We start from the raw sequence: 26,439 nt of genomic DNA, 5'->3' as shown, positions 1-26,439 counted from the left end.
AGTAGAGCGGTCAAGCAGAGTGCTGCCTTGGGCTGAGAGGAGAGGAGTGGAATGGAGGAGTGGAGTGGAACGGAGGAGAGGAGTGGAACGGAGGAGAGGAGCGGAACGGAGGAAAGGAGCGGAACAGAGGAGTGGAGTGGAACAGAGGAGAGGAGTGGAACGAGGACTGGAGCGGAACGGAGGAGAGGAGCGGAACGGAGGAGAGGAGCGGAACGGAGGAGAGGAGCGGAACAGAGGAGAGGAGGTTCTTCTAAAGCCATGGGGCTGAGAAAGGAGGAAGACAGAGAGGTCAGGGAAGTGAGGAGGGTGAAGAATAGATGGAGGGATGGAAGATGTGTGTCGTGTAGGACGAGGCAGAGCACGTTGCGGGAGAGAGCTACTCTTGTTATGTCATTTATTACATTCTTACTCCTCTATTTATTTCGTAACAAGCTGCAATTTTATTTGTATGTTTATGCCTCCCAGTTATCTTCTGACAAAAGAGTAATCTCTCACCAAATGATAGGGTTCAGAAAATTGTACAGTCTCTTTTTCACCAAGACATTTAAACACAATAGAAGACCTGTGAGAGAGAGAGAGAGATTTGGGAGGGAGAGGAAGAGGGAGATGGAGAGAGAGAGGCTTGGGAGAGGGAGAGGGAGAGAAAGAGAGGCGTGGGAGAGAGAGATTTCACTTTTGTTTATTATCTAATTCACTTGCTTTCCCATGCCTATAAAGCCCATTGAATTGAGAGAGAGCAGAAAAGGGCAACCAGTGAAGAACGAACACCATTGTAAATACAACCCATATTTATTTTCTCTTGGTACTTAAACTATGTGCACATAATATGACATGTCTTTATTCTTTTATAACTTCTGTGAGTGTAATGTTAATTGTTAATTAGTATTGTCTATTTACTTTTGTTTATTATCTAGTTCACTTGCTTTGGCAATGTTAACATATACTGCTCAAAAAAATAAAGGGAACACTTAAACAACACATCCTAGATCTGAATGAAAGAAATAATCTTATTAAATACTTTTTTCTTTACATAGTTGAATGTGCTGACAACAAAATCACACAAAAATAATCAATGGAAATCCAATTTATCAACCCATGGAGGTCTGGATTTGGAGTCACACTCAAAATTAAAGTGGAAAACCACACTACAGGCTGATCCAACTTTGATGCAATGTCCTTAAAACAAGTCAAAATGAGGCTCAGTAGTGTGTGTGGCCTCCACGTGCCTGTATGACCTCCCTACAACGCCTGGGCATGCTCCTGATGAGGTGGCGGATGGTCTCCTGATGGATCTCCTCCCAGACCTGGACTAAAGCATCCGCCAACTCCTGGACAGTCTGTGGTGCAACGTGGCGTTGGTGGATGGAGCGAGACATGATGTCCCAGATGTGCTCAATTGGATTCAGGTCTGGGGAACGGGCGGGCCAGTCCATAGCATCAATGCCTTCCTCTTGCAGGAACTGCTGACACACTCCAGCCACATGAGGTCTAGCATTGTCTTGCATTAGGAGGAACCCAGAGCCAACCGCACCAGCATATGGTCTCACAAGGGGTCTGAGGATCTCATCTCGGTACCTAATGGCAGTCAGGCTACCTCTGGCGAGCACATGGAGGGCTGTGCGGTCCCCCAAAGAAATGCCACCCCACACCATGACTGACCCACCGCCAAACCGGTCATGCTGAAGGATGTTGCAGGCAGCAGAACGTTCTCCACGGCGTCTCCAGACTCTGTCACGTCTGTCACGTGCTCAGTGTGAACCTGCTTTCATCTGTGAAGAGCACAGGGCGCCAGTGGCGAATTTGCCAATCCTGGTGTTCTCTGGCAAATGCCAAACATCCTGCACGGTGTTGGGCTGTAAGCACAACCCCCACCTGTGGACATCGGGCCCTCATACCACCCTCATGGAGTCTGTTTCTGACCGTTTGAGCAGACACATGCACATTTGTGGCCTGCTGGAGGTCATTTTGCAGGGCTCTGGCAGTGCTCCTCCTGCTCCTCCTTGCACGAATGCGGAGGTAGCGGTCCTGCTGCTGGGTTGTTGCCCTCCTACGGCCTCCTCCACGTCTCCTGATGTACTGGCCTGTCTCCTGGTAGCGCCTCCATGCTCTGGACACTACGCTGACAGACACAGTAAACCTTCTTGCCACAGCTCGCATTGATGTGCCATCCTGGATGAGCTGCACTACCTGAGCCACTTGTGTGGGTTGTAGACTCCGTCTCATGCTACCACTAGAGTGAAAGCACCGCCAGCATTCAAAAGTGACCAAAACATCAGCCAGGAAGCATAGGAACTGAGAAGTGGTCTGTGGTCCCCACCTGCAGAACCACTCCTTTTTTGGGGGTGTCTTGCTAATTGCCTATAATTTCCACCTGTTGTCTATTCCATTTGCACAACAGCATGTGAAATTTATTGTCAATCAGAGTTGCTTCCTAAGTGGACAGTTTGATTTCACAGAAGTGTGATTGACTTGGAGTTACATTGTTGTTTAATGGTTCCCTTTATTTTTTTGAGCAGTGTACATTTCCAATGCCAATAAAGCCCTTAAATTGAATTTAAATTGAGAGAGAGAGAGAGAGAGAGAGAGAGAGAGAGAGAGAGAGAGAGAGAGAGAGAGAGAGAGAGTGAGTGCAGAGACAAACAAAGATGTGAAGGTAGAACCAGAAAGGGTACTGAGTAGTACACATACTGTAGAGATACTGCAGGAGACCAGACACTATCGTTCTTCTTTACATTGTTATTCTGGACCATTGAATCCTCTCCGTCCATTTTATCTTTCTATATTAAAGCTCAGGTCACGATATATATCCCATTTCAGAGCATTTTTTTGTTGTTGTTCATTAACAAAACAATGTTGTCCTCTGCTTTCTATCACAACACCCATACCCATTCATTCTGTTCTAAGCAGTGTACAGGTTGATCTGGGCCTGGACTGGCTACCCTGCTGCTGGATGGAGATTGGGTCTGGAAAAGCAGGACAGGGACCAGCCTCTACCTTATCTCCCCCCACCAGACAGCAGTGATTTAGACTGAGCCGCCCACACTGTCCCCCCAGTCCCGGATGACCTGGCTTGTCCGTGCTATTTGTTTTCTGTGTTAATAAAGTGCTCAGATAAGACCCGGCCTTTATCTTACTACAAGCTCTTAGAACAACGCTCTCTAGCTCTCCTCTCCACATTAAATGAACAAGATATGCAAATGGTTTCTTCCACCGTTCATTTAGAGGGAGGCCTGGGAAATAATTAAGCAGGAGCTCACAGAGACAGCATACCGTGTGTGAGTGTGTGTGTCTTTTTTGTGTATGTGCGTGTGTGTGTGAGTGGGGGGGGGGGGTTAGAGCAGAGACAGTTCTAACCCTGAGAGGAGAAGGGATGGAGAGGGGGAATTGGAGTGAAATGGGAGATATGAGAAAGAGATCAAGAGGAGAGAGAGAGAGAGAGAGATGAAGACTGAGCAGGAATGAGAGAGAGAAAAAGAGAGAGCAGGTAAGAGACACCAGAGATTAAGAGAGAGAGGGATGGATGGAGAGAGAGACCAGTTAAAGAGAGAGAGGGATACATTGAGAGAGAGAAAGAGAGAGGGAAAGAGACCAGAGTCCAAGAGAGAGAGGGAGGGATGGAGAGAGAGAGAGTGAGAGAGAGAGAGAAAGAGAGACCAGAGTTAAAGAGAAGTATCTTTGTTTGTGCATCATGCTCTGATAAGAGTAGAATAATAAGGCCATTGCGCCCTACTCCATTAACTTTGTCTGCTGTGTGGTAGACAGGCTTTCAGCACGAGCTGTTCCCTCCAATAGAGTAGTGTACTACCCTGCTACAGTACCCTCTGGGCTTGACAGCACCATCGTAATGGTATTACTTCCATGGCCCAGACTCTGGAGAAGAAAGAGGGTCTGATTTCTGAGGCTGCATGTACTCCATATAATATGAAGTCCACGACAGCATCCCAAATGGCACCCTATTCCCCTTATAGTGCACTACTTTTGACCAGGGCTCATAGTACTACATACTATATTGGAGAAGTAAGAGTATCATTTGGGACGCACAAGAGCCTCTGATAATTGGGCTAAGGACAGTCTAATGGCTCGTTAAGGAGGCAGAATGGGACATTTTAATGAGTACATGAGGGAGCGGTGTACAGGCACAAGTGGTGCAATTATCCCCACCCTGCTTTTCACAATGGTGGTCCCCTCCATCCCATCCAATATGTTCTCCTTCCTCCCCCTGTCTCTTTCTTTCTCTCTGTTTGTCTCTCGCTCTCAATGGTGGTCTCCCTCCATTCCTTCACCCTTTTAGCCTGTTGTCTTTCTCCCTCTCCCAATTTTCAATTTCAATTTAAGGGGCTTTACTGGCATGGGAAACACATATTTAGAGTTGAAGTCAGAAGTTTACATACACTTAGGTTGGAGTCATTAAAACTCGTTCTTCAACCACTCCACAAATTTCTTGTTAACAAACTATAGTTTTGGCAAGTCGAATAGGATATCTACTTTGTGCATGACACAAGTAATTTTTCCAACAATTTTTTACAGACAGATTATTTCACTTATAATTCACTGTATTACAATTCCAGTGGGTCAGAAGTGTACATACCCTAAATTGACTGTGCCTTTAAAAAGCTTGGAAAATTCCAGAATATTATGTCATGGCTTTAGAAGCTTCTGATAGGCTAATTGACATAATTTTTGTCAGTTGGAGGTGTACCTGTAGATGCATTTTAAGGCCTACCATCAAACTCAGTGCCTCTTTGCTTGACATCATGGGAAATTCAAAAGAAATCAATCAGCCAAGACTGGTTCATCCTTGGGAGCAATTTCCAAACATCTGAAGGCAACGCTTTCACCTGTACCGCTGAGGAAGGAGACGCGTTCTGTCTCTAAGAGATGAACGTACTTTGGTGCGAAAATTGGAAATCAATCCCAGAACAACAGCAAGGACCTTGTGAAGATGCTGGAGGAAACAGGTACAGAAGTATCTATATCCACAGTAAAATGAGTCCTATGTCGACATAACCTGAAAAGCTGCTCAGCAAGGAAGAAGCCACTGCTCCAAAACCACCATAAAAAAGCCAGTCTATGGTTTGCAACTGCACATGGCGACAAAGATCGTACTTTTTGGAGAAATGTCCTCTGGTCTGATGAAACAAAAATAGAACTGTTTGGCCATAATGACCATCATTATGTTTGGAGGAAAAAGAGGGAGGTATGCAAGCTGAAGAACAACATCATGTTGTGGGTGTGCTTTGCTGCAGGAGGGACTGGTGCACTTCACAAAATAGATGGCATCATGAGGCAGGAAGATTTTGTAGAGATATTGAAGCAACATCTCAAGACATCAGTCAGGAAGTTAAAGCTTGGTCGCAAATGGGTCTTCCAAATGGACAATGACCCCAAGCATTCTTCCAAAGTTGTGGCAAAATGGCTTAAGGACAACAAGTCAAAGTATTGGAGTGGCCATCACAAAGCCCTGACCTCAATCCTATAGAAATGTTGTGGGCTGAACTGAAAAAGTGTGTGCGAGCAAGGAGGCCTACAAACCTGACTCAGTTCCACCAGCTCTGTCAGGAGGAATGGGCCAAAATTCACCCAACATATTGTGGGAAGCTGGTGGAAGTCTACCCGAAACGTTTGACCCAAGTTAAAAAATGAAAGGCAATGCTACCAAATACTAATTGACTGTATGTAAACTTCTGACCCACTGGGAATGTGATGAAAGAAATAAAAGCTGAAATAAAAAATTATCTCTACTATTATTCTGACATTTCACTTTCTTAAAATAAAGTGGTGATCCTAACTGACCTAAGACAGAGAATTTTTACTAGGATTAAATGTATGAAATTGTGAAAAACTGAGTTTAAATATATTTGGCTAAGGTGTATGTAAACTTCCGACTTCAACTGTACATTGCCAAAGCAAGTGAACTAGATAATAAACAAAAGTGAAATAAACAAAAACATTTACAGTAAACATTACACTACAAAAGTTCCAAAAGAATAAAGACATTTCAAATGTTATAGTATGTGCAAATAGTTAAAGTACAAAAGGGAAAATAAATAAATATAAATATGGATTGTATTTACAATGATGTTTGTTCTTCACTGGTTGCCCTTTTCTTGTGGCAACAGGTCACAAATCTTGCTGATGTGATGGCACACTGTGGTATTTCACCCGATAGACATGGGAGTTTATCAAAATTCAATTTGTTTTCAAATTCTTTGTGGATCTGTGTAATCTGATGGAAATATGTGTCTCTAATATGGTCAAACATTTGTCAGGAGGTCAGGAAGTGTAGCTCAGTTTCTACCTCATTTAGTGGGCAGTGTGCACATAGCCTGTCTTCTCTTGAGAGCCATGTCTGCCTATGGCAGCCTTTCTCAATAGCAAGGCTATGCTCATTGAGTCTGTACATATTCAAATCTTTCCTTAAGTGTGTGTCAGTGTCACGATTCCCACCGACGGTGGCTCCCCCTCCTGCTCGGGTGGCGCTCGGCGGTCGTCGTCACCGGCCTATTAGCTACCACTGATTCCCTTTTTTGGTTTTCCCTTATTTTTGGTTTTGTGCACCTGTGTTTAGTTTGGTTAATTAGCGGGGCTATTTATTTTAGCTGGTCCGCTTCCGTGTTGTGCGGGATTATTTCGATACTGACGGCTCATGTTCGTGTCGGCTCTGTTTTACGCCGTGTGTGTTTTCTACCCCTGTGTTTGGGAATATTTGTTTTATGTGTGAGTGTAAATTAAATACGCCACTACCCTGTGCTCGCTGCTTCCTGTGCCTCATTCCTTCACCACGACTACCAACCCGTTACAGTCAGTCACAGTGGTCAGGTATTCTGCCACTGTGTACTCTCTGTTTATGGCCAAATAGCATTCTAGCTTGCTCTGTTTTTTTGTTAATTCTTTCCAATGTGTCAAGTAATTATTTTGTTGTTTTCTCATGATTTGGTTGGGTCTAATTGTGTTGCTATCCTGGTGCTCTGTGGTGTCTGTTTGTGAACAGAGCCCCAAGACTAGCTTGTTTAGGGGACTTCACCAGGTTCATCTCTCTGTAGGTGATGGCTTTGTTATGGAAGGTTTGGGAATCGCTTCCTTTTAGGTGGTTGTAGAATTTAACGTCTCTTTTCTGGATTTAGAAAATTAGCGGATATTGGCCTAATTCTGCTCTGCATGCATTATTTTTGTCGAATTCTGTATGCAGAGTCTCAATTTGGTGTTTGTCCCATTTTGTGAATTATTGGTTGGTGAGCAGACCCCAGACCTCACAACCATAAAGGGCAATGGGTTCTATAACTGATTAAGGTATTTTTTATTTTAGCCAGATCTTAATTGGTATGTCAAATTTAATGTTCCTTTTGATGGCATAGAAGGCCCTTCTTGCCTTATCTCTCAGATCGTTCACAGCTTTGTGGAAGTTACCTGTGGCGCTGATGTTTAGGGTGAGGTATGTATAGTTTTTGTGTGCTCTAAGGTAAGATGTCTAGATGGAATTTGTATTTGTAGTCCTGACAACTGGATATTTTTTGGAACACCATTTGTTTTGCCTTACTGAGATTTACTGTCAGGGCCCAGGTCTGACAGAATCTGTGCAGAAGATCTAGGTGCTGCTGTAGGCCCTCCTTTTGTTGGGGACAGAAGCACCAGATCATCAGCAAACAGTAGAGATTTGACTTAAGATTCCAGTAGGGCGAGGCCAGGTGCTGCAAACTGTTCTAGTGCCCTCGCCACTTTGTTGATATAGGTATATGTTGAAGAGGGTGGGGCTTAAGCTGCATCCCTGTCTCAACCCATTGCTCTCTCTCTCTCTCGCTCTCTCTTTATCTCTTTCTCTCTCGCTCTTGCGCCATCTTTCTCTCTCTCGGCCCTCTCTCTCTCCCCATTTTTCTCTCTCCTTCTCTTTTGAAGGAGTCATGTGCAAGAGTTGAATTAGGAAAAAAAAATATTTCACCATTGAGGTGCCAGGAGAGAGAAGAGCTTGGACTGGGCTAAGCAGGATCTGCCCTCGCGTATGGGTAGTTGGACCAAGAGACCAGAGTTGACAGAACAGAGTGCTCGGGTTGGGGGTGTAGGGTTTGAGCATAGCCTGGTAGGGAGGTTTAGGTAGAGAGGGGCAGTTCCTCTTGCTGCTACGTAGGTAAGCACCATGGTCTTGTAGTGGATGCGAGCTTCGACTGGAATCCAGTGGTGTGCCACTAAATAGCGAATAGGGAATAGGAATCCTATATAGGGAATAAGGTGCCATTTTGGACACAACCAGACCGACCGAGGTATTAATGAAGGCTCATCAAACCATATAGGAATAATATAGATTAAGAATGGGGCAGAGGGCTGGGGGGAAAGGGAAGGGGATGCTGTATAGTACAGAGTAACAGAGAGAGAGAGGTGGGCTTGGTTAAATCCTGTTCTGTTCAGATAATCCTCACGCAGAGCAACATTTACATAGGAAGTTGTCCTATTTGTGTTTAGCTAAATTCATTCATATTTGATGGGTAGTTAACTAGCAGTTAACACTTGAATCTGGTAAGAAATGGCAATAATCTATGTTCATCAGAATCAAATGAGACATGTTTTTATTGTTTTTATTTCACCTTTATTTAACCAGGTAGGCTAGTTGAGAACAAGTTCTCATTTACAACTGTGACCTGGCCAAGATAAAGCAAAGCAGTGCGACACAAACAACAACACAGAGTTACACATGGAATAAACAAACATACAGTCAATAAAACAATAGAGAAAGTCTATATACAGTGTGTGCAAATGAGGTAGGATAAAGGCGGTGAGGCAATAAATAGGCCATAGTGGCGAAATTATTACAGTATGGCAAATTAAAGCTGGGGTGATAGATGTGCAGAAGATGAGTGTGCAAGTAACGGTACTGGGGTGCAAAGGAGCAAAAATAAATAACAATATGGTGATGAGGTAGTTGGATGGGCTATTTACAGATTGGCTATGTACAGGTGCAGTGATCTGTGAGCTGCTCTGACAGCTGGTGCTTGAAGCTAGTGAGGGAGATATGAGTCTCCAGCTTCAGTGATTTTTGCAGTTCGTTCCAGCCACTGGCAGCAGAAAACTGGAAGGAAAGGCGGCCGAAGGAGGAATTGGCTTTAGGGGTGACTAGTGAAATATACCTGCTGGAGCGCGTGCTACGGGTGGGTGCTGCTATGGTGACCAGTGAGCTGAGATAAGGTGGGGCTTTACCTAGCAACGACTCATAGATAACCTGGAGCCAGTGCCTTTGGCGACAGATATGAAGCGATGGCCAGCCAACGAGAGCATACAGGTCGCAGTGGTGGTAGGTATATGGGGCTTTGGTGACAAAACAGATGGGGCACTGTGATAGACTGCATCCAACACCTAACAGCACGAGCTCTGAGATAGATGGGGGGCAATCAAATTGCATATGGTGTCCAGGGCACAGCTGGGGGCAGAAGGTGATCTAAGGAATTTGTCCGATTGGCCTCTTAAGCTAACAGTCCGATGTGCTCTAGACAGCTAGCGCGCCATGACTAGCAGGCTAGCAGATGGGCCTAGCAAGGCTAGCTCCAGGCTAATTGGTTCTTGCTTCGGGATAGAGACGTTAGCCAGGAGTGGCCACTCGGAAAGCAGCTAGCTAGCTGCGTTGATCCAGGTGAGAAAAAAAAAGAAAAAAAGGTTCAGAGCTTGCGATAGGAATCCGGAGATATGGAGAAAAATAAGTCTGATTTGCTCTGGTTTGAGTTGCACTGTGCAGACTGGCGAGAGGTGTCCGGGCTAAAGGTAGCTGATGACCGCTAGCAGTGGCAAGCTGACTACTAGCTAGTAGCTAGTTAGCTGCCTAGCTTCTGTTGGGGGGTTCCGGTTCAGAGGATGGATCAGCAGGGCTCCGTGTGGTAAACCAGGCCAATTGGCAGAACAGGTATAGTGGCCGAAGAATTTGTCCGATGGGCCTCTTAAGCTAACAGTCCGATGTGCTCTAGACAGCTAGCGGGCCACAGATGGCAGGCAGGCATACAGGGGACGTCACGACGGAGGAGTCAGTCATTCCCTCTCATCTCCAAACAACTATAAGTGGATTTCAATGTGTGTCTGTTGATTAGATCTTGTTTGGAAATTCAAAATCACTTACACTGCGGTAACATGATATTGACTGCATATCCATGTTTGATGTTATTTTGTATAATTATTTCCTTTTATAGAATTACAATGAGGGACACCAGTAGGACTGTCTTTGCTCTGTTGATGTATATACTATATAACGATAACATGAATTACTCTGCTTATGTATGTAAGAAGTTCTTCTTCTTTTTCTTCTTATCTCTCCCACTGCTCTTCCCTCCCTTCTTTCTCTGGTTGTTTCATTCTGGTGGTTTATCAGTCGTTCTTTGAGACACAGAGTCAATCAAGTTTTGACTAAGTGGCACAAAATCTAATTCATCTCTCGTGATTTGTTTTTTCTTTCATTGCGTTGACTTTGAAAAACTTTAGTTTGAAGTTGTATTCATTTCAGGACATTATAACTCCATGTCAAGTCAAAATTAAGAGAGAAAATAAACAGATCTGTTGTAGGAGTTTTGGAAATGGGGAAATGTCAATAATGTTTGTGTGTGCTTAATACGTGTCTAGTCTGTGTGAATGAGTTCTATAAAAAGACCAACCAAAGCTTCTGAATAAGATGTGTCTGCATTCACCATGCACTTACATGTAATTGACCATGCCTAAAGAAACTATTTAAATTGGAAACAAGCTGTAGCTACACTTGTTATCTTGAATCAATTCCAAATAGTAACTGTTTTACATGTTATTCAATTGCATGTTTGATAATGAAGGTCATTCCAATATAGTAGCTAAGAAATAAAACAGAAAATTATATCTGAAAGTGAATGTTTAGCTGACAAGTATTTTAATTAGAATTCACTGATATGAAGTCTTAACGATTGTGTCCTTACTTACATAATAACAATGACATAATTGCCTTCTAGATGTTTTTGTTATACCACTGAAACAAATGGTAACAAATTAATTAAAGTAAAATAATATACTTTATTTAACAAATGATTGGCTTCAATCCTATTGCAGATTTAGACAGACAATGAATTTGGACTCAAAGACATTCAGGAGGAGTTGTTGAAATGTATTTTGTTGTTTTTTCTTGATTCTTTGTCTTGTCTTAATTTCCTCCATTGAGCCGGTGAGTTTAATCTGCCGTTGAGAAATATCCTTGGTTATTTACTCCTCCCCTCACACCAAATGAAAACATGCAGATCTGAATTCATTAGAGAGCTAACCAACCTTCAGCTAAATGAATCTACTTCCTTTTAGACGTCTCTCTGTGCAATGAGTATTATACCCTTTTTTTTGTATTTTTGTATTTTTTTGCCCCAAAATGGCTGTCTCAAGATGCAATAAAAAGCTATCTTGATCTGTTCAAGTATCCAAAATATGTAGTGTATTGATATGTGTGTGTGTGTATGCATGTATGTATGTTTGTGTGTGTGTGTTTCTGTTTGTCTGTGTTTTTCTGTCCGTCTGTGTACCTGCCGTCTGTGTGTCAGTGAGTCTCTCTCCTGCACAGCTAAGATCCTATAGGAACCATAGATCCTATAGCAACCATAGATCCTATAAAAACTATACAGCCATCAGTCTATTAACCCTGCGGTGAATGCTTTGTTCTTCCATGTTTGCTGCACGTCATAAGACATTCATTTCCCCCGTCTACCTGAGGCGAAGAGTGACGAGCGAATCTGTCCCCAGCCATAAAACCCCTCTTTAGTGTTGGTGAATGCACTGGGCTGCCTGAAAAGGTCAACAAACACTAGAGAAGAAGGAGAGGAGGGCGGACAGGTTGAAATCATCTCTGGTTTGTCCTCATGCCCAGATGGTTGAGTTAGACTCAGGTGATCCTGATCCTATGAGCTAGGCCCCTCCCTATGCACCAGGATCCTCACATACCAGGCAGGCTCCTGAGCAAGGCTCCTTTCGCAATTACTCCCCTTGTTTTAGGCCCCTCTCCTATAAACTAGTGCCCTCCTCCAAAGGCTCTTTTCCTGAGAACTGTCATGACAGAGAGTGGGCAATATGTTCATATTCTATCTTATACATCTTATACCATAAGAATACAGTGAAACTGTTTGCCGTTGCAGGCAAACATAGATAATCATTGAGTCCCTACATAATATTTGTCCAGAGGATAGACATTAATATTTACAGAAAGTGACATCACAGGAAGTGACATGCCAGTTCCAATATTCCAACCGTTATGTCAATTAATGGGATTTTAAGACCTTACTGTATTCTCTGAATTAATTGTAATTTGTTTGTTTGCTCCAAAGAAACTGGCATACCTGCAGCAACAGAGATATGGCATGACCAGCCCTTTTAATTCTGGCATGTGGGGCCATCTGTGGTGCCATTTTAATTCCGGCATATTTTGACGTATGTTAGCTGTCAGTGCTCAAGTTAAACTGAAACTAACCTTGACGGTTGAAATTAGGATTTCATTCCAACATTTTGGCATTAGTTTTAAGTTGATTCATTCTGAGATTTAGGCATTAGGGTTAAGTTTAGGCATTGATTCCGAGTGGTTAAGGTTTGCGATAAGGTTAAAATAGAAAAACAAACATAACTAGCACTGGGATTGAACCCACAATCCTCTGAGCTGTAGCTCATGGTTTAAACTAGATAGACGCTCACGTTACCCCTAGTGGACAGTAGGACATTGCCATGGAAATAAAATGCCATCCCATGCCATAATTTCACCATTTAAAATATGGCTAAATACTTCATAATCCACTAGAATTTGGCCATTTCAATTTGCTGTCTTGACTTACTTCAGTGAAAGCTATGGGTGTTCCTGGGTAACAGAACACATTCACTCCTGGTTAGAGTAGCCTATATGTGGGAACATGACAAATACTGTCACATATAACAAGACATTAAATAATTCATCTGACTTGGATCCTCTGTAGCCTTTGTCAAAGCCTTTTAGTAGTTCAAATGTTGTGAATTCAAGACACCCAATTGTTGACATTTAAAGCCTTCTCGACACAACAGTCATCGTTCTACTGGCATGTTGACATTTCAAAGGATACTGTATAAAAAACGGACAGTATTATTATGAGAAAGAAGCACAGTATATATATGACACACCAACCAAAAACATGTCATACACCATTTTAAAATAGCCCAACATTTATTAAACCTTTTCCTGACAACAGTTAGGATACCGTTCTTGGTCATTTCAAGTACAGGTACATTCAAAGTGTGGTAGAGAGCACTGTTAGCAGAGGATGCTGGGATGGTAATAAGGCGTGGGTGTCTTACCTGTGGGATAGCGCTCTATGACAGGTAGGTCATCAACCTGTAGTGTGGCGTTACCGCCACTCCGCGTAAACTTCACTATATGGTACTTTCCATCATTTACAAACTTTGCTGTCTCCTCGATATTTATGTCGTCCGTTCCGACATTAAATATAACTGCGATGTTTCCTTTTTCCTGTTGACACAAAAAGAAAGAGAAAATAAGGTTTTAAAGATGAGAAGGAAGTTTATCTTGATGAGAAGGAAGTTTATCTTGATGAGAAGGAAATGTATCTTGATGAGAAGGAAGTGTATCTTGTATATTCCAAAGCAGATGTTTGGTTGCTTTATAAAAAACAGCAAAGTGTAAGAGTCATTGTGTTTATGTAGTGATGAAGAAGATGATGATGGTAATGATGATGATGATGACGACGATGATGATGCTGATGATGATGATGCTGGTGATGATAATGATGATGATGATTATGATGATGGTGGTGAGGATGATGTTGATGATAATGACGATGATGATGATGACGATGATGATGATGGAGATGATGCTGGTGATGATGATGATGATGGTGATGATGATGATGATGATGGTGATGATGATGGTGATGATAATGATGATGATGATTATGATGATGGTGGTGAGGATGGTGATGATAATGATGATGATGATTATGATGATGGTGGTGAGGATGATGTTGATGATAACGACGATGATGATGATGATGATGATGGTGATGATGATGGTGATGATAATGATGATGATTATGATGATGGTAGTGAGGATGGTGATGATAATGATGATGATGATGATTATGATGAGGGTGGTGAGGATGGTGATGATAATGTTGATGATTATGATGGTGGTGAGGATGGTGATGATAATGACGATGATGATTATGATGATGGTAGTGAGGATGGTGATGATAATGTTGATGATTATGATGGTGGTGAGGATGGTGATGATAATGACGATGATGATTATGATGATGGTAGTGAGGATGGTGATGATAATGATGATAATGATGATTATGATGAGGGTGGTGAGGATGATGTTGATGATAATGACGATGATGATGATGACCACATCCATGCGTTGCCACTGAACTGTAGATACCCTCTGATTATGTTTACACAATGAAAGGAAATAGTGAGCTAATCAAATCGGAGACATTACAAGGAAGTAATACTCAGTATAATGCTGTCTGAATCGATATCCTTGTCAATATAAATATAGTTATCAATTCTAATCAAGTGTTACAACAACGTCCACAATCAATATTTATTTCTGTTTAGCCACTGATATCTGGATTTAACAAAACAATAAAAACATGAGTAGGCTACATATTGGTTAGGTAATGCAAATAACTCAGGGGGCTGAGCAATGTTTTTTACTGATTGCCTTTGTTAAAAGACTACCTTGTCCATGGTGTGTGTTCTCTTAATAAACCAACTCAGTTATTTACTGACACTTTTCTCCCTATTATTTTTATATCAGCATGACTATTTTGAATTCTGGGTAATGAGAGAGACCATCTGTGTATTACTGTGTGCCCCAAAGCACAGTTTAAAACTTATCCTACTCATCAGTTTAACCATTAGTGATTTAGAGTCCAATTAGAAGGTGGGAATATATTTTTTGTCAGAATGTATATGGCATTCAGATCTGATTAAATCCCCCATTGATAGGGATTGGTTCAGTGTTTTGCATCAAACAAGAATAAACCAAATGGAATCAAATAATACCAAAACTATGTTCAATACTGTGTGTCTGTTCCGTGGCTTGTCATTGTCGCACCATCTCTGCCCCCGAAACAGGTCAGGCATGTGTTGTAATGAGCTCTAGTCATATTATTGAAGGGTCTTAGCTCACAGTCATGTACACAGGGTGCTTTATGTGGTGTGTTGGCTCAGGCAAGCTTCTCTTCTACTCTCCCTCTCTCTCAATTTAAGGGCTTTATTGGCAATGGAAACATATGTTAACATTGTCAAAGCAAGTGAAGTAGATAATACACAAAGTGAAATAAACAATACTAATTAACAGTAAACGTTACACAACAAAAGTTCCAAAATAATAAAGACATTTCAAATGCCATAATATGTGCAATTAGTTAAAGTACAAAAGGGGAAGAAAATACAGTGGCTTGCAAAAGCATTCACACCCTTGGCATTTTCCCTATTTTGTTGACTTACAAACTGGAATTAAAATGGATTTTTGGGGGGTTTGTATCATTTGATTAACACAACATTCCTACCACTTTGAAGATGCAAAATATTCGTTTTTTGTGAAACAAACAAGAAATAAGACAAAAAAACAGAAAACTTGAGCATGCATAATTATTCACCAAACCCAAAGTCAATACTTTGTAGAGCCACCTTTTGAAGCAATTACAGCTGCATTTATTTTGGGGTATGTCTCTATTAGCTGGGCACATCTAGCCACTGGGATTTTTGCCCGTTATTCAAGGCAAAACTGCTCCAGCTCCTTCAAGTTGGATGGGTTCCGCTGGTGTACAGCGATCTTTAAGTCATACCACAGATTATCAATTGGATTGAGGTCTGGGCTTTGATGAGGCCATTCCAAGACATTTAAATGTTTCCCCTTAAACCGCTCCAGTGTTGGTTTAGCAGTATGCTTAGGGTCATTGTCCTGCTGGAAGGTAAACCTCCATCCCAGTCTCAAATCTCTGGAAGACAAATAGGTTTCCCTCAAGAATTTCCCTATATTTAGCTCCATCCATCATTCCTTCAATTCTGACCAGTTTCCCAGTCCCTGCCGATGAAAAACATCCCCACAGCATGATGCTGACAGCACCATGCTTCATTGTGGGGATGGTGTTCTCGGAGTGATGAGAGGTGTTGGGTTTGCGCGAGACATAGCGTTTTCCTTCATGGCCAAAAAGCTCAATTTTCGTCTCATCTGACCAGAGTACCTTCTTCCATATGTTTGGGGAGTCTCCCACATGCCTTTTGGCGAACACGAAATTAGTTTGCTTATTTGTTTCTTTAAGCCATGGCTTTTTTTCTGGCCACTCCTCCGTAAAGCCCAGCTCTGTGGAGTGTACGGCCTAAAGTGGTCCTATGGACATGGACAGATACTCCAATCTCCACTGTGGAGCTTGACAGCACCTTCAGGGTTATCTTTGGTCTCTTTGTTGCCTCTCTGATTAATGCCCTCCTTGCCTGGTCTGTGAGTTTTGGTGGGCGGCCCTCTCTTGGCAGGTTTGTTGTGGTGCCATATTATTTAAATTTTTTAAAAATGGATTTAATGGTGCTCAGCGGGATTTTCAAAGTTTCTGATATTTTTCATAACCCAACCCTGATCTGTACTTCCCCACAACTTTGTCCCTGATCTGTTTGCAGAGCTCCTTGGTCTTCATAGTGCCATTTGCTTGGTGGTGCCCCTTGCTTAGTGATATTGCAGACTCTGGGGCCTTTCAGAACAAGTGTATATATACTGAAATCATGTGATAGATCATGTGACACTTAGATTGCACACAGGTGGACTTTATTTAACTAATTATGTGACTTCTGAAGGTAATTGGTTGCACCAGATCTTATTTAGGGGCATCATAGCAGAGAGGGTGACTACATATGCATGCACCACTTTTCTGCTTTCATTTTGTATAATTTTTTAATTTCACTTCACCATTACATGAAATCCAAATAGAAATATATTTTAATTACAGGTTGTAATGAAACAAAACTGGAAAAATACCACGGGGGTGAACACTTTTGCAACGCACTGTAAACATAAAAATGGGTTGTATTTGCAATGGTGTTTGTTCTTCACTGGTTGCCCTTTTCTTGTGGCAACAGATCACAAATCATGCTGCTGTGATTTCACACTGTGGTATTTCACCCAATAGATATGGGAGTTAATCAAAATTGGGTTTGTTTTCTAAATCTTTGTGGATCGGTGTAATCTGAGGGAAATATGTGTCCCTAATATGATCATACATTTCCTTCTCTCTCTCTCTCTCTCCACCCACTCTCTTTCTATTTCTCAATCTGCCTCTCTCTTTCTGAGCTGCTGTGAAGGGAGCAGCTGGTTGGAGGCTCAACCCTACAGCACAGTACAGCAGTACCCTGCATGTGATTATCCAGTCAGCATAACCTCTCTTTCTTTCTTTCTTTCTTTCTTTCTTTCTTTCTTTCTTTCTTTCTTTCTTTCTTTCTTTCTCTCTTTCTTTCTCTCTCCCTCTCTCTCTCTCACTCTCTCTCTCTCTCTCTCTCTTTCTGTCATTCACTCTTTCACCCACCTCTCCATCTCCTTCTCTTTCTTTCTGCCCAATCACTCTAACACTGAGTAAGCAGTGAGCACATCCCACAGCCAAAAGCTACTTCTAGCTTCCCCAATTAGAAACACTTGTAGTGTGTCACACCAGATTACGGAAACTAGGACGTTCCTCTGGTTTATAAATGTAATTTCAAAGGAAGCCGAGAGTTAACACAAGATTGTATCAACTGATACCATTAAAGCTACAGTAAGTAATTCACTCCCTCACTCCACCTACACTCCCTCTCTACCCCTACACCCACATCTCTCTACACTCACTCCCCGTACATTCCCTCACCCCCTTACACTCCCAAACTCTCCCCTACAGTCCTTCACTCCCCCTACACTCCCTCACTCCCCTATACTCTCTCACTCTCCCCTATACTCCCTCACTCCCCCTACACTCTCTCACTCCCCCTTATACTCCCTAAATCCACCCTATTCTCCCTCTCTCCCCCTACACTCACTCCCCCTACATTCCCTCACTTCCCCTACACTCCCTCACTCCCCCTACACTCCCTCACTCCCCCTACACTCCCTCACTTCCCCTACACTCCCTCACTCCCCCTACACTCCCTCAATCCCGCATGCACTCCCTCACTCCCCCCTACACTCCCTCTCTCCCCCTACACTCCTTCATTTCCACATGCACTCCCTCTCCCCCTACACTCCCTCAATCCCCAAACACTACCTCACTCCCCATAAACTCCCTCAATCCCCCCTATACTTTCTCTCTGCCCCTACACTCACACCCCCTACACTCCCTCACACCCCTTACACTCCCTCCCCCTACACTCACTCACTCCCCCTACACTCCCACACACTCCCATTCACTCCCTCACTCTCTCCTACACTCCGTCACTCCCCCTACATTCCCCCACTCAACCTATACTCCCCCACTCCCCCCTACACTCCCTTACTCCCCCCTACACTCCCCCTACACTCCCACACTCCCCCTACACTCACTCCCCGTACATTCCCTCACTCCCCTTACACTCCCTCACTCCCCCCTACACTCTCACTCTCCCCTACACTCCCTCCCTCCCTTTACACTCCCTCTCTCTCCCTACACTCCCTCACTCCCCCCTACACTCACTCACTCCTCCTACACTCCCTCACTCCCACACATACACTCCCTCACTACCCTTACAGTCCCCCCTACACTCCCTCACTCCCCCCTACAGTGGTTATTTTGAAACAGATAAAAAGGAAACAGTAAATATGTTGATAATAAATCCAACTTTAAAGCTGGGAATCTGTTTAGTGGTTATTGATATTTATCCTATGCTATATACTAAAACAAGTGGCGGGGACACTGTGTTGTCATTTTATAAATCTCAGAATGTAGTTTTAAACTAAAGTGTGAAGCCTGACCCTCATTCATGTGTGGAGAAGAGGATAAAGGGATGGAGGGATGGGAGGATAATCTGGAGGGCGTAGAGAAGAGGAGCAGCACTGGGCCTTGAGAGTAATCCTCCCCAGGATGGGGATATACCTTATCAGGATCACACTTGTGTGTGTTTTTGTTTTAAGATCGCAGACAGAACAACATGAAAATAGCAGGGGGCTTCACACTGGGAACATGGAAGGAGGCCTCACACAGGAAATATGGCAGGGGCCCTCACACATGGAACATGGGAGGTGTCTCACACAGGGAACATGGCAGGGGCCTCACACAGGGAACATGGCAGGGGACCTCACACCGGGAACACGGCAGGGGACCTCACACAGGGAACATGGCAGGGGCCTCACACAGGAAACATGGCAGGGGGCCTCACACAGGGAACATGGCAGGGGGCCTCACACAAGGAGCATGGCAGGGGGCCTCACACAGGGAACATGGCAGGGGACCTCACACAGGCAACATGGCAGGGGACCTCACACATGCAACATGGCAGGGGGCCTCACACAGGGAACATGGCAGGGGGCCTCACACAGGGAACATGGCAGGGGACCTCACACAGGGAACATGGCTCCTCAGATGAGCTGGGTATTCTAGGAGGTTATACTGACAGCATGGCTTTGTATGAAATGGCACCCTTCATTGTGCACTACTTTTGGCCAGAGCGACTAAATAGCAAATAGGGGTGCTTTTGGGATGCAGCCCAAACCACTGTACTCCACAATCAGCTGTCCATATATGCAGAGAGAGGGGAAACTAATGCATGGTTTGAATGCAATGGAAAAATGTATCCATACATTACATTGTCTGAATGCAATTATTTAGTTTATTTTAAGCATATTTTTTATTTGAGCCAGTTCGCGACAGCAGGCATACATATAATCCTGCAGCAACATGAAATTTGAATTATTATATGGATTATAATTAATGGACATTTTGTAGGGGCTGATACATTTTTAGTATGGGAAAATCAAGTGGAAACTGCAAACTTCAAAAGTATTTTTAAACCTTCCTGCACTGCAGGAAAGTTATCCTGCAACAGGGTGATCAAATTAAGATTTTACAAATGTAATGCTCCTCTCAAGGACTTCTCCATAGCATCTTACTGCAGTGACTGCACTGTGTTATGCTGAGGAGGCAACTACCTAGCAAGGCATTCGGAAAGTATTCCAACCACTTCCCATTTTACACATTTTGATACGTTACAGCCTTATTCTAAAATTGATTAAATAAATGTTGTTCTTCATAAATCTACACACAATAACCCATAATTATGAAGCGGAAACAGGTTGACATTTTTTGGGAAACATTATTACAAATAAAAATTTGTTACAGAGCCTTTGCTATGAGCCTCTAAATTGAGCTCAGGCGCGTCCTGTTTCCATTGATCATCCTTGAGATGTTTCTACAACTTGATTGGAATCAACCTGTGGTAAATTCAATTGATTGGTCCCACAGTTGACAGTACATGTCAGAGCAAAAAACAAGCAGTTAGGTTTAAGGAATTGTCAGTAGAGCTCCGAGACAGGATTATGTCGAGGCACAGATCTGGGGAAGGGGACCAAAACATGTCTGCATCATTGAAGTTCCCCTAGAACACAGTGGCCTCTGTCACTGTTAAATTGAAGAAGTTGGGAACCATCAAGAATCCTCCCGGCCAAACTGGACAATCAGGGGAGAAGGGCCTTGGTCAGGGAGGTGACCAAGAACCCTATGGTCACTCTGATAGAGCTTCAGAGTTCCTCTGTGGAGTTGGGAGAACCTTCCAGAAGGACAACCATCTCTGCAGCACTCCACCAATAAGGCCTTTATGGTAGAGTGGCCAGACGGAAGCCACTCCTCAGTAAAAGGCACATAACAGCCTGCTTGGAGTTTCCAAAAGGCACCTACATGACTCTCAGACCATCACAAACAAGATTCTGTGGTCTGATGAAACCACAATTTAACTCTTTGGCCTGAATGCCAAGCATCACGTATGGAGGAAACCTGGCACCATCCCTACATTGAAGCATGGTGGTGGCAGCGTCATGCTGTGGGGATGTTTTTCAGCGGCAGCGACTGGGTGACTAGTTAAGATCAAGGGAACGATGAACGGAGCAAAGTACAGAGATCCAAGATCCTTGATGAAAACCTGGATCTGTAGAGAAAACCGGTGTCACACCCAAGAAGACTCAAAGCTGTAATCACTGCCTAAGGTGTTTTAACAAAGTACTGAATAAAGGGTCTGAATACTTATGTAAATGTAATATTTCAGTTTTTAAATTGCAATACCTTTGCCAACATTTAAAAAATATATTTATTTTTGCTTTGTCATTATGGCGTATTAAGTGTAGCTTGATGAGGATTTTTATTTTTTATTTAATCCATTTTAGAATAAGGCTGTAAATTAACAAAATGAGGAAAAAGTCAAGGGGTCTGAATACTTTCTGAATGCATTGTAGCTATATACACTAAATACACTAATTCCTAACTTTGTGTCCCAATACTTCACAGCAAAAAATACATCAAAAACAGGGTTAGTTGAAGAGATGAAAGCAATTATAGTGATGCTTTTATTAGTACTCCTTCAATAGCCATTTAATGCTCCCCAATGTCTCTTTAAATAATTCCCTGCATTTAGTCACAAATTGCCTTTTCAATTTTCTAAAGCAAAATAATTTGAGAGGTGGGAGGGTGCAAGGGAAGGGCTAGACAGCGACAGAGAGGTGGGGGTAGACAGAGGGTAGAGGGAGAAAGAAAGAAAGAAAGAAAGAGAGACTAGATTTATTATTGTTTATTTCACATTTGTTTATTATCTATTTCACTTGCTTTGAAAGCCTCTTAAATTAAATTGAATTGAAATTGAATTGCGAGAGAGAGAGGAACTCAAACACATGTTGGTCTCTCTCTCTAGCTCTCTCTCTGTCTATCTCTCTCTCTCTGTCAGTATAACTTCAGAAATCTAGTTTAAAAGGCTTTAACTAGGTGGTACCTTGGGATAGTTAGGGCTCTAACTGGGTGGTAGCTAGGGATAGCTAGGGATCTAACTAGGTGGTAGCTAGGGGTAGCTAAGGCTCTAACTGGGTGGTAGCTAGGTGTAACTAGGGCTCCAACTGGGTGGTAGCTAGGGGTACAGTAGCTAGGGGTAGCTAGGTATATTACAGTCAGTACTGAAGTCTAGTTGAAAGGCTCTAACTGGGTGGTAGCTAGGTGTAACTAGGGCTCTACCTGGGTGGTAGCTAGGTGTAACTAGGGCTCTAACTGGGTGGTAGCTAGGTGTAACTAGGGCTCTAACTGAGTGGTAGCTAGGGGTACAGTAGCTAGGGGTAGCTAGGTATATTACAGTCAGTACTGAAGTCTAGTTGAAAGGCTCTAACTGGGTGGTAGCTAGGGAAACAGTAGCTTGGAAAACAGTAGCTAGGGGTACAGTAGCTAGGAGTAGCTAGGTATATTACAGTCAATAGTGAAGTCTGGTTGAAAGACCCTAACTGGGTGGTAGCTAATGGTACAGTAGCTAGGGGTAAAGTAGCTACGTATGTTACTGTCAGTATTGGAGACAGCCAGCTGTAATACCACAGGGATTGATATCTGATGAGTCCCATCTTACATTCAACCAGCCCTATTTACACCCTCACAAATAGCACACTATACCCTACATAGTACACTACTTTTGACCAGGGAATAGGGTGGGATACGGAACTAGATGGAATAGGGAAGAGGGTGCCATTTGGGACACATTCCCAGTCCATTTACCCCCCTCCAGCCCTCTTGCTGTACATACACACATACTCTACCCCTCCACCAGCTCCAGCCCTCCCTCCAAATGCCCCAGCCCTCCTCTACCCCTACCAGTTCAAGCCCTCCACCACCCCTCCACAAGCTCCAGCTCTCCTCTACCCCCACACCAGCTCCAGCCCCCCTCTACCCCCTCACACCAGCTCCAGCCCTCCTCTACCCCCCACACCAGCTCCAGCCCTCCTCTACCCCCCACCAGCTCCAATCAATCAATCAATCAATCAATCAAATTTCAATCAAATGTATTTATAAAGCCCTTCTTACATCAGCTGAGGTCACAAAGTGCTGTACAGAAACCCAGCCGAAAACCACAAACAGCAAGCAATGCAGGTGAAGAAGCTCCTCTCCAGCCCTCCTCTCCAGCCCTCCTCTACCCCCACCAGTTCAAGCCCTCAACTACACTCCCACCAGCTCCAGCCCTCCTCTCCAGCCCTCTTCTACCCCCCACACCAGCTCCAGCCCTCCTCTACCCCCCCACACCAGCTCCAGCCCTCCTCTACCCCCCCACACCAGCTCCAGCCCTCCTCTACCCCCCACACCAGCTCCAGCCCTCTTCTACCCCCCCACACCAGCTCCAGCCCTCAACTACCCCCCACACCAGCTCCAGCCCTCTTCTACCCCCCCACACCAGCTCCAGCCCTCCTCTACCCCCCACACCAGCTCCAGCCCTCTTCTACCCCCCACACCAGCTCCAGCCCTCCTCTACCCCCCCACACCAGCTCCAGCCCTCTTCTACCCCCCCACACCAGCTCCAGCCCTCAACTACCCCCCACACCAGCTCCAGCCCTCTTCTACCCCCCCACACCAGCTCCAGACCTCCTCTACCCCCCCACACCAGCTCCAGCCCTCCTCTACCCCCACCAGTTCAAGCTCTCCAAAACCCAGCCCTCCTCTACCCCACTCCCCAGGAAAGAGTGCTCAGATCTGGGTTAGTGCTGCTCCCTACTGGGTAGCACCACTTGACAAATGTAAACATAACTGCACTACTGCCGCACCCCAAGATCCAACCACACCCATTGTGTATGTGTGTGTGTACGTGTGTGTGTGTGTGTTTGTCACTGCAATCCAACCAATCCCATCCTGTCTACGTGTGTGTGTGTGTGTGTGTGTGTGTGTGTGTGTGTGCGCGCGAGCGAGCATGTGTGTCACTTCACCCTGAGATTCAACCCTACCAATCCAGATAGTGAGCACTATGCATGCCAGCAGGATATATTGAGTTTAATTAACTGGTGAATGTATCCTACACTTCATCTCCTCTAATCTTTTCTCTGTCTTGTTTTGCTTCTCTTGTTCTTGTCAGTCCTCTCATTCAGCTGGAGAGTATGGGAAAGGTTGTGTGTGTGTGTGTGTGTGTGTGTGTGTGTGTGTGTGTGTGTGTGTGTGTGTGTGTGTGTGTGTGTGTGTGTGTGTGTGTGTGTGTGTGTGTGTGTGTGTGTGTGTGTGTGTGTGTGTGTGTGTGTGTGTGTGTGTGTGAGACTGACATAGCAGTGCTCAATGCCTGGGGGAGATGTGCCTAAAAAATATTCACCCCTGACCCCAACTAACTCCCCACATGCACTGTGTTATCACTGCTTCCACTGGCATGACCAGAACAGCTGTAATACTGTAGTGAGTTAGTACTACTGCTACTACTGCCATGACCAGAACAGATGTAATACTGTAGCGAGTTACTACTACTGCTACTACTGTCATGACCAGAACAGCTGTAATTCTTTAGTGAGATACTACTACTGCCATGACATGAACAACTGTAATACTGTAGTGAGTTACTACTACTGCTACTACTGCCATGTCTAGAACAACTGTAATACTGTAGTGAGTTACTACTACTGCTACTACTGCCATGATAAGAACAACTGTAATACTGTTGTGAGTTACTACTACTGCATTTACTAGAACAGCTGTAAAACTGTAGTGAGTTACTACTACTGCCATGACCAGAACAGATGTTATACCGCAGTGAGTTACTACTACTGCTACTACTGCCATGTCTAGAACAACTGTAATACTGTTGTGAGTTACTAATACTGCCACTACTGCCATGACTAGAACAGCTGTAATACTGTAGTGAGTTACTACTACTGCTACTACTGCCATGACCAGAACAGCTGTAATACTGTAGTGAGTTAGTACTACTGCTACTACTGCCATGACCAGAACAGATGTAGAACTGTAATGAGTTACTACTACTGCCATGACCAGAACAGATGTAATACCGTAGTGAGTTACTACTACTGCTACTACTGCCATGACCAGAACAGCTGTAATACTGTAGTGAGTTAGTACTACTGCTACTACTGCCATGTCTAGAACAACTGTAATACTGTAGTGAGTTACTACTACTGCTACTACTGCCATGTCTAGAACAACTGTAATACCGTTGTGAGTTACTAATACTGCCACTACTGCCATGACCAGAACAGCTGCAATAATGTAGTGAGTTACTGCTACTGCCACAGCTGCCATGACCAGAACAACTGTAATACTGTAGTGAGTTACTACTACTGCCATGACCAGAACAAGTGTAAAACTGTATTGAGTTACTACTACTGCTACTGCTACTACTGCCATGACTCGAACAGCTGTACTACTGTAGTGAGTTACTACTACTGCCATGACCAGAACAGCTTTTAATACTGTGGTGAGATACTACTACTGCCATGACTCAAACAGCTGTAATACTGTAGTGAGTTACTACTACTGCCATGACTAGAACAGCTGTAATACCGTAGTGAGTTACTACTATTGCTACTACTACCATGACTATAACAGCTGTAATACTGTAGTGAGTTACTACTACTGCCATGACCAGAACAGATGTAATACCGTAGTGAGTTACTACTACTGCTACTACTGCCATGACCAGAACAGCTGTAATACTGTAGTGAGTTAGTACTACTGCTACTACTGCCATGTCTAGAACAACTGTAATACTGTAGTGAGTTACTACTACTGCTACTACTGCCATGTCTAGAACAACTGTAATACCGTTGTGAGTTACTAATACTGCCACTACTGCCATGACCAGAACAGCTGCAATAATGTAGTGAGTTACTGCTACTGCCACAGCTGCCATGACCAGAACAACTGTAATACTGTAGTGAGTTACTACTACTGCCATGACCAGAACAAGTGTAAAACTGTATTGAGTTACTACTACTGCTACTGCTACTACTGCCATGACTCGAACAGCTGTACTACTGTAGTGAGTTACTACTACTGCCATGACCAGAACAGCTTTTAATACTGTGGTGAGATACTACTACTGCCATGACTCAAACAGCTGTAATACTGTAGTGAGTTACTACTACTGCCATGACTAGAACAGCTGTAATACCGTAGTGAGTTACTACTATTGCTACTACTACCATGACTATAACAGCTGTAATACTGTAGTGAGTTACTACTACTGCCATAACCAGAACAGATGTAATACCGTAGTGAGTTACTACTACTGCTACTACTGCCATGTCTAGAACCACTGTAATACTGTAGTGAGTTACTACTACTGCTTCTACTGCCATGACATTAACAGCTGTAATACTGTAGTGATTAACTACTATTGCTACTACTGCCATGACAATAACAGCTGTAATACTGTAGTGAGTTACTACTACTGCCATGACCAGAACGGCTGTAATACTGTAGTGAGTTACTACTGCTGCTACTACTGTCATGACCAGAACAGCTGTAATACTGTATTGAGTTACTA

At 43.6% G+C, this 26,439-nt stretch overlaps 1 protein-coding gene across 21 annotated transcripts in view; it reads right to left on the bottom strand.

Annotated features, from left to right (window-relative positions):
- Nucleotides 1-26,439, bottom strand: part of LOC115152808 (neurexin-1a) — a 758,004-nt gene that overhangs the window by 122,582 nt on the left and 608,983 nt on the right. For all 21 annotated transcript variants that reach the window (XM_029697621.1, XM_029697623.1, XM_029697634.1 and 18 more), the window contains one exon: nt 13,288-13,459. In XM_029697621.1, coding sequence (XP_029553481.1) covers nt 13,288-13,459 — 172 coding nt within the window. The remainder of the gene's footprint in view (nt 1-13,287; nt 13,460-26,439) is intronic.

Source organism: Salmo trutta, chromosome 18, assembly GCF_901001165.1.
Source record: "Salmo trutta chromosome 18, fSalTru1.1, whole genome shotgun sequence".
NCBI lineage: Eukaryota > Metazoa > Chordata > Actinopteri > Salmoniformes > Salmonidae > Salmo > Salmo trutta.
The sequence above is the reverse complement of the archived record's forward strand: the minus strand, read 5'-3'. Positions and strand labels throughout refer to the sequence as shown.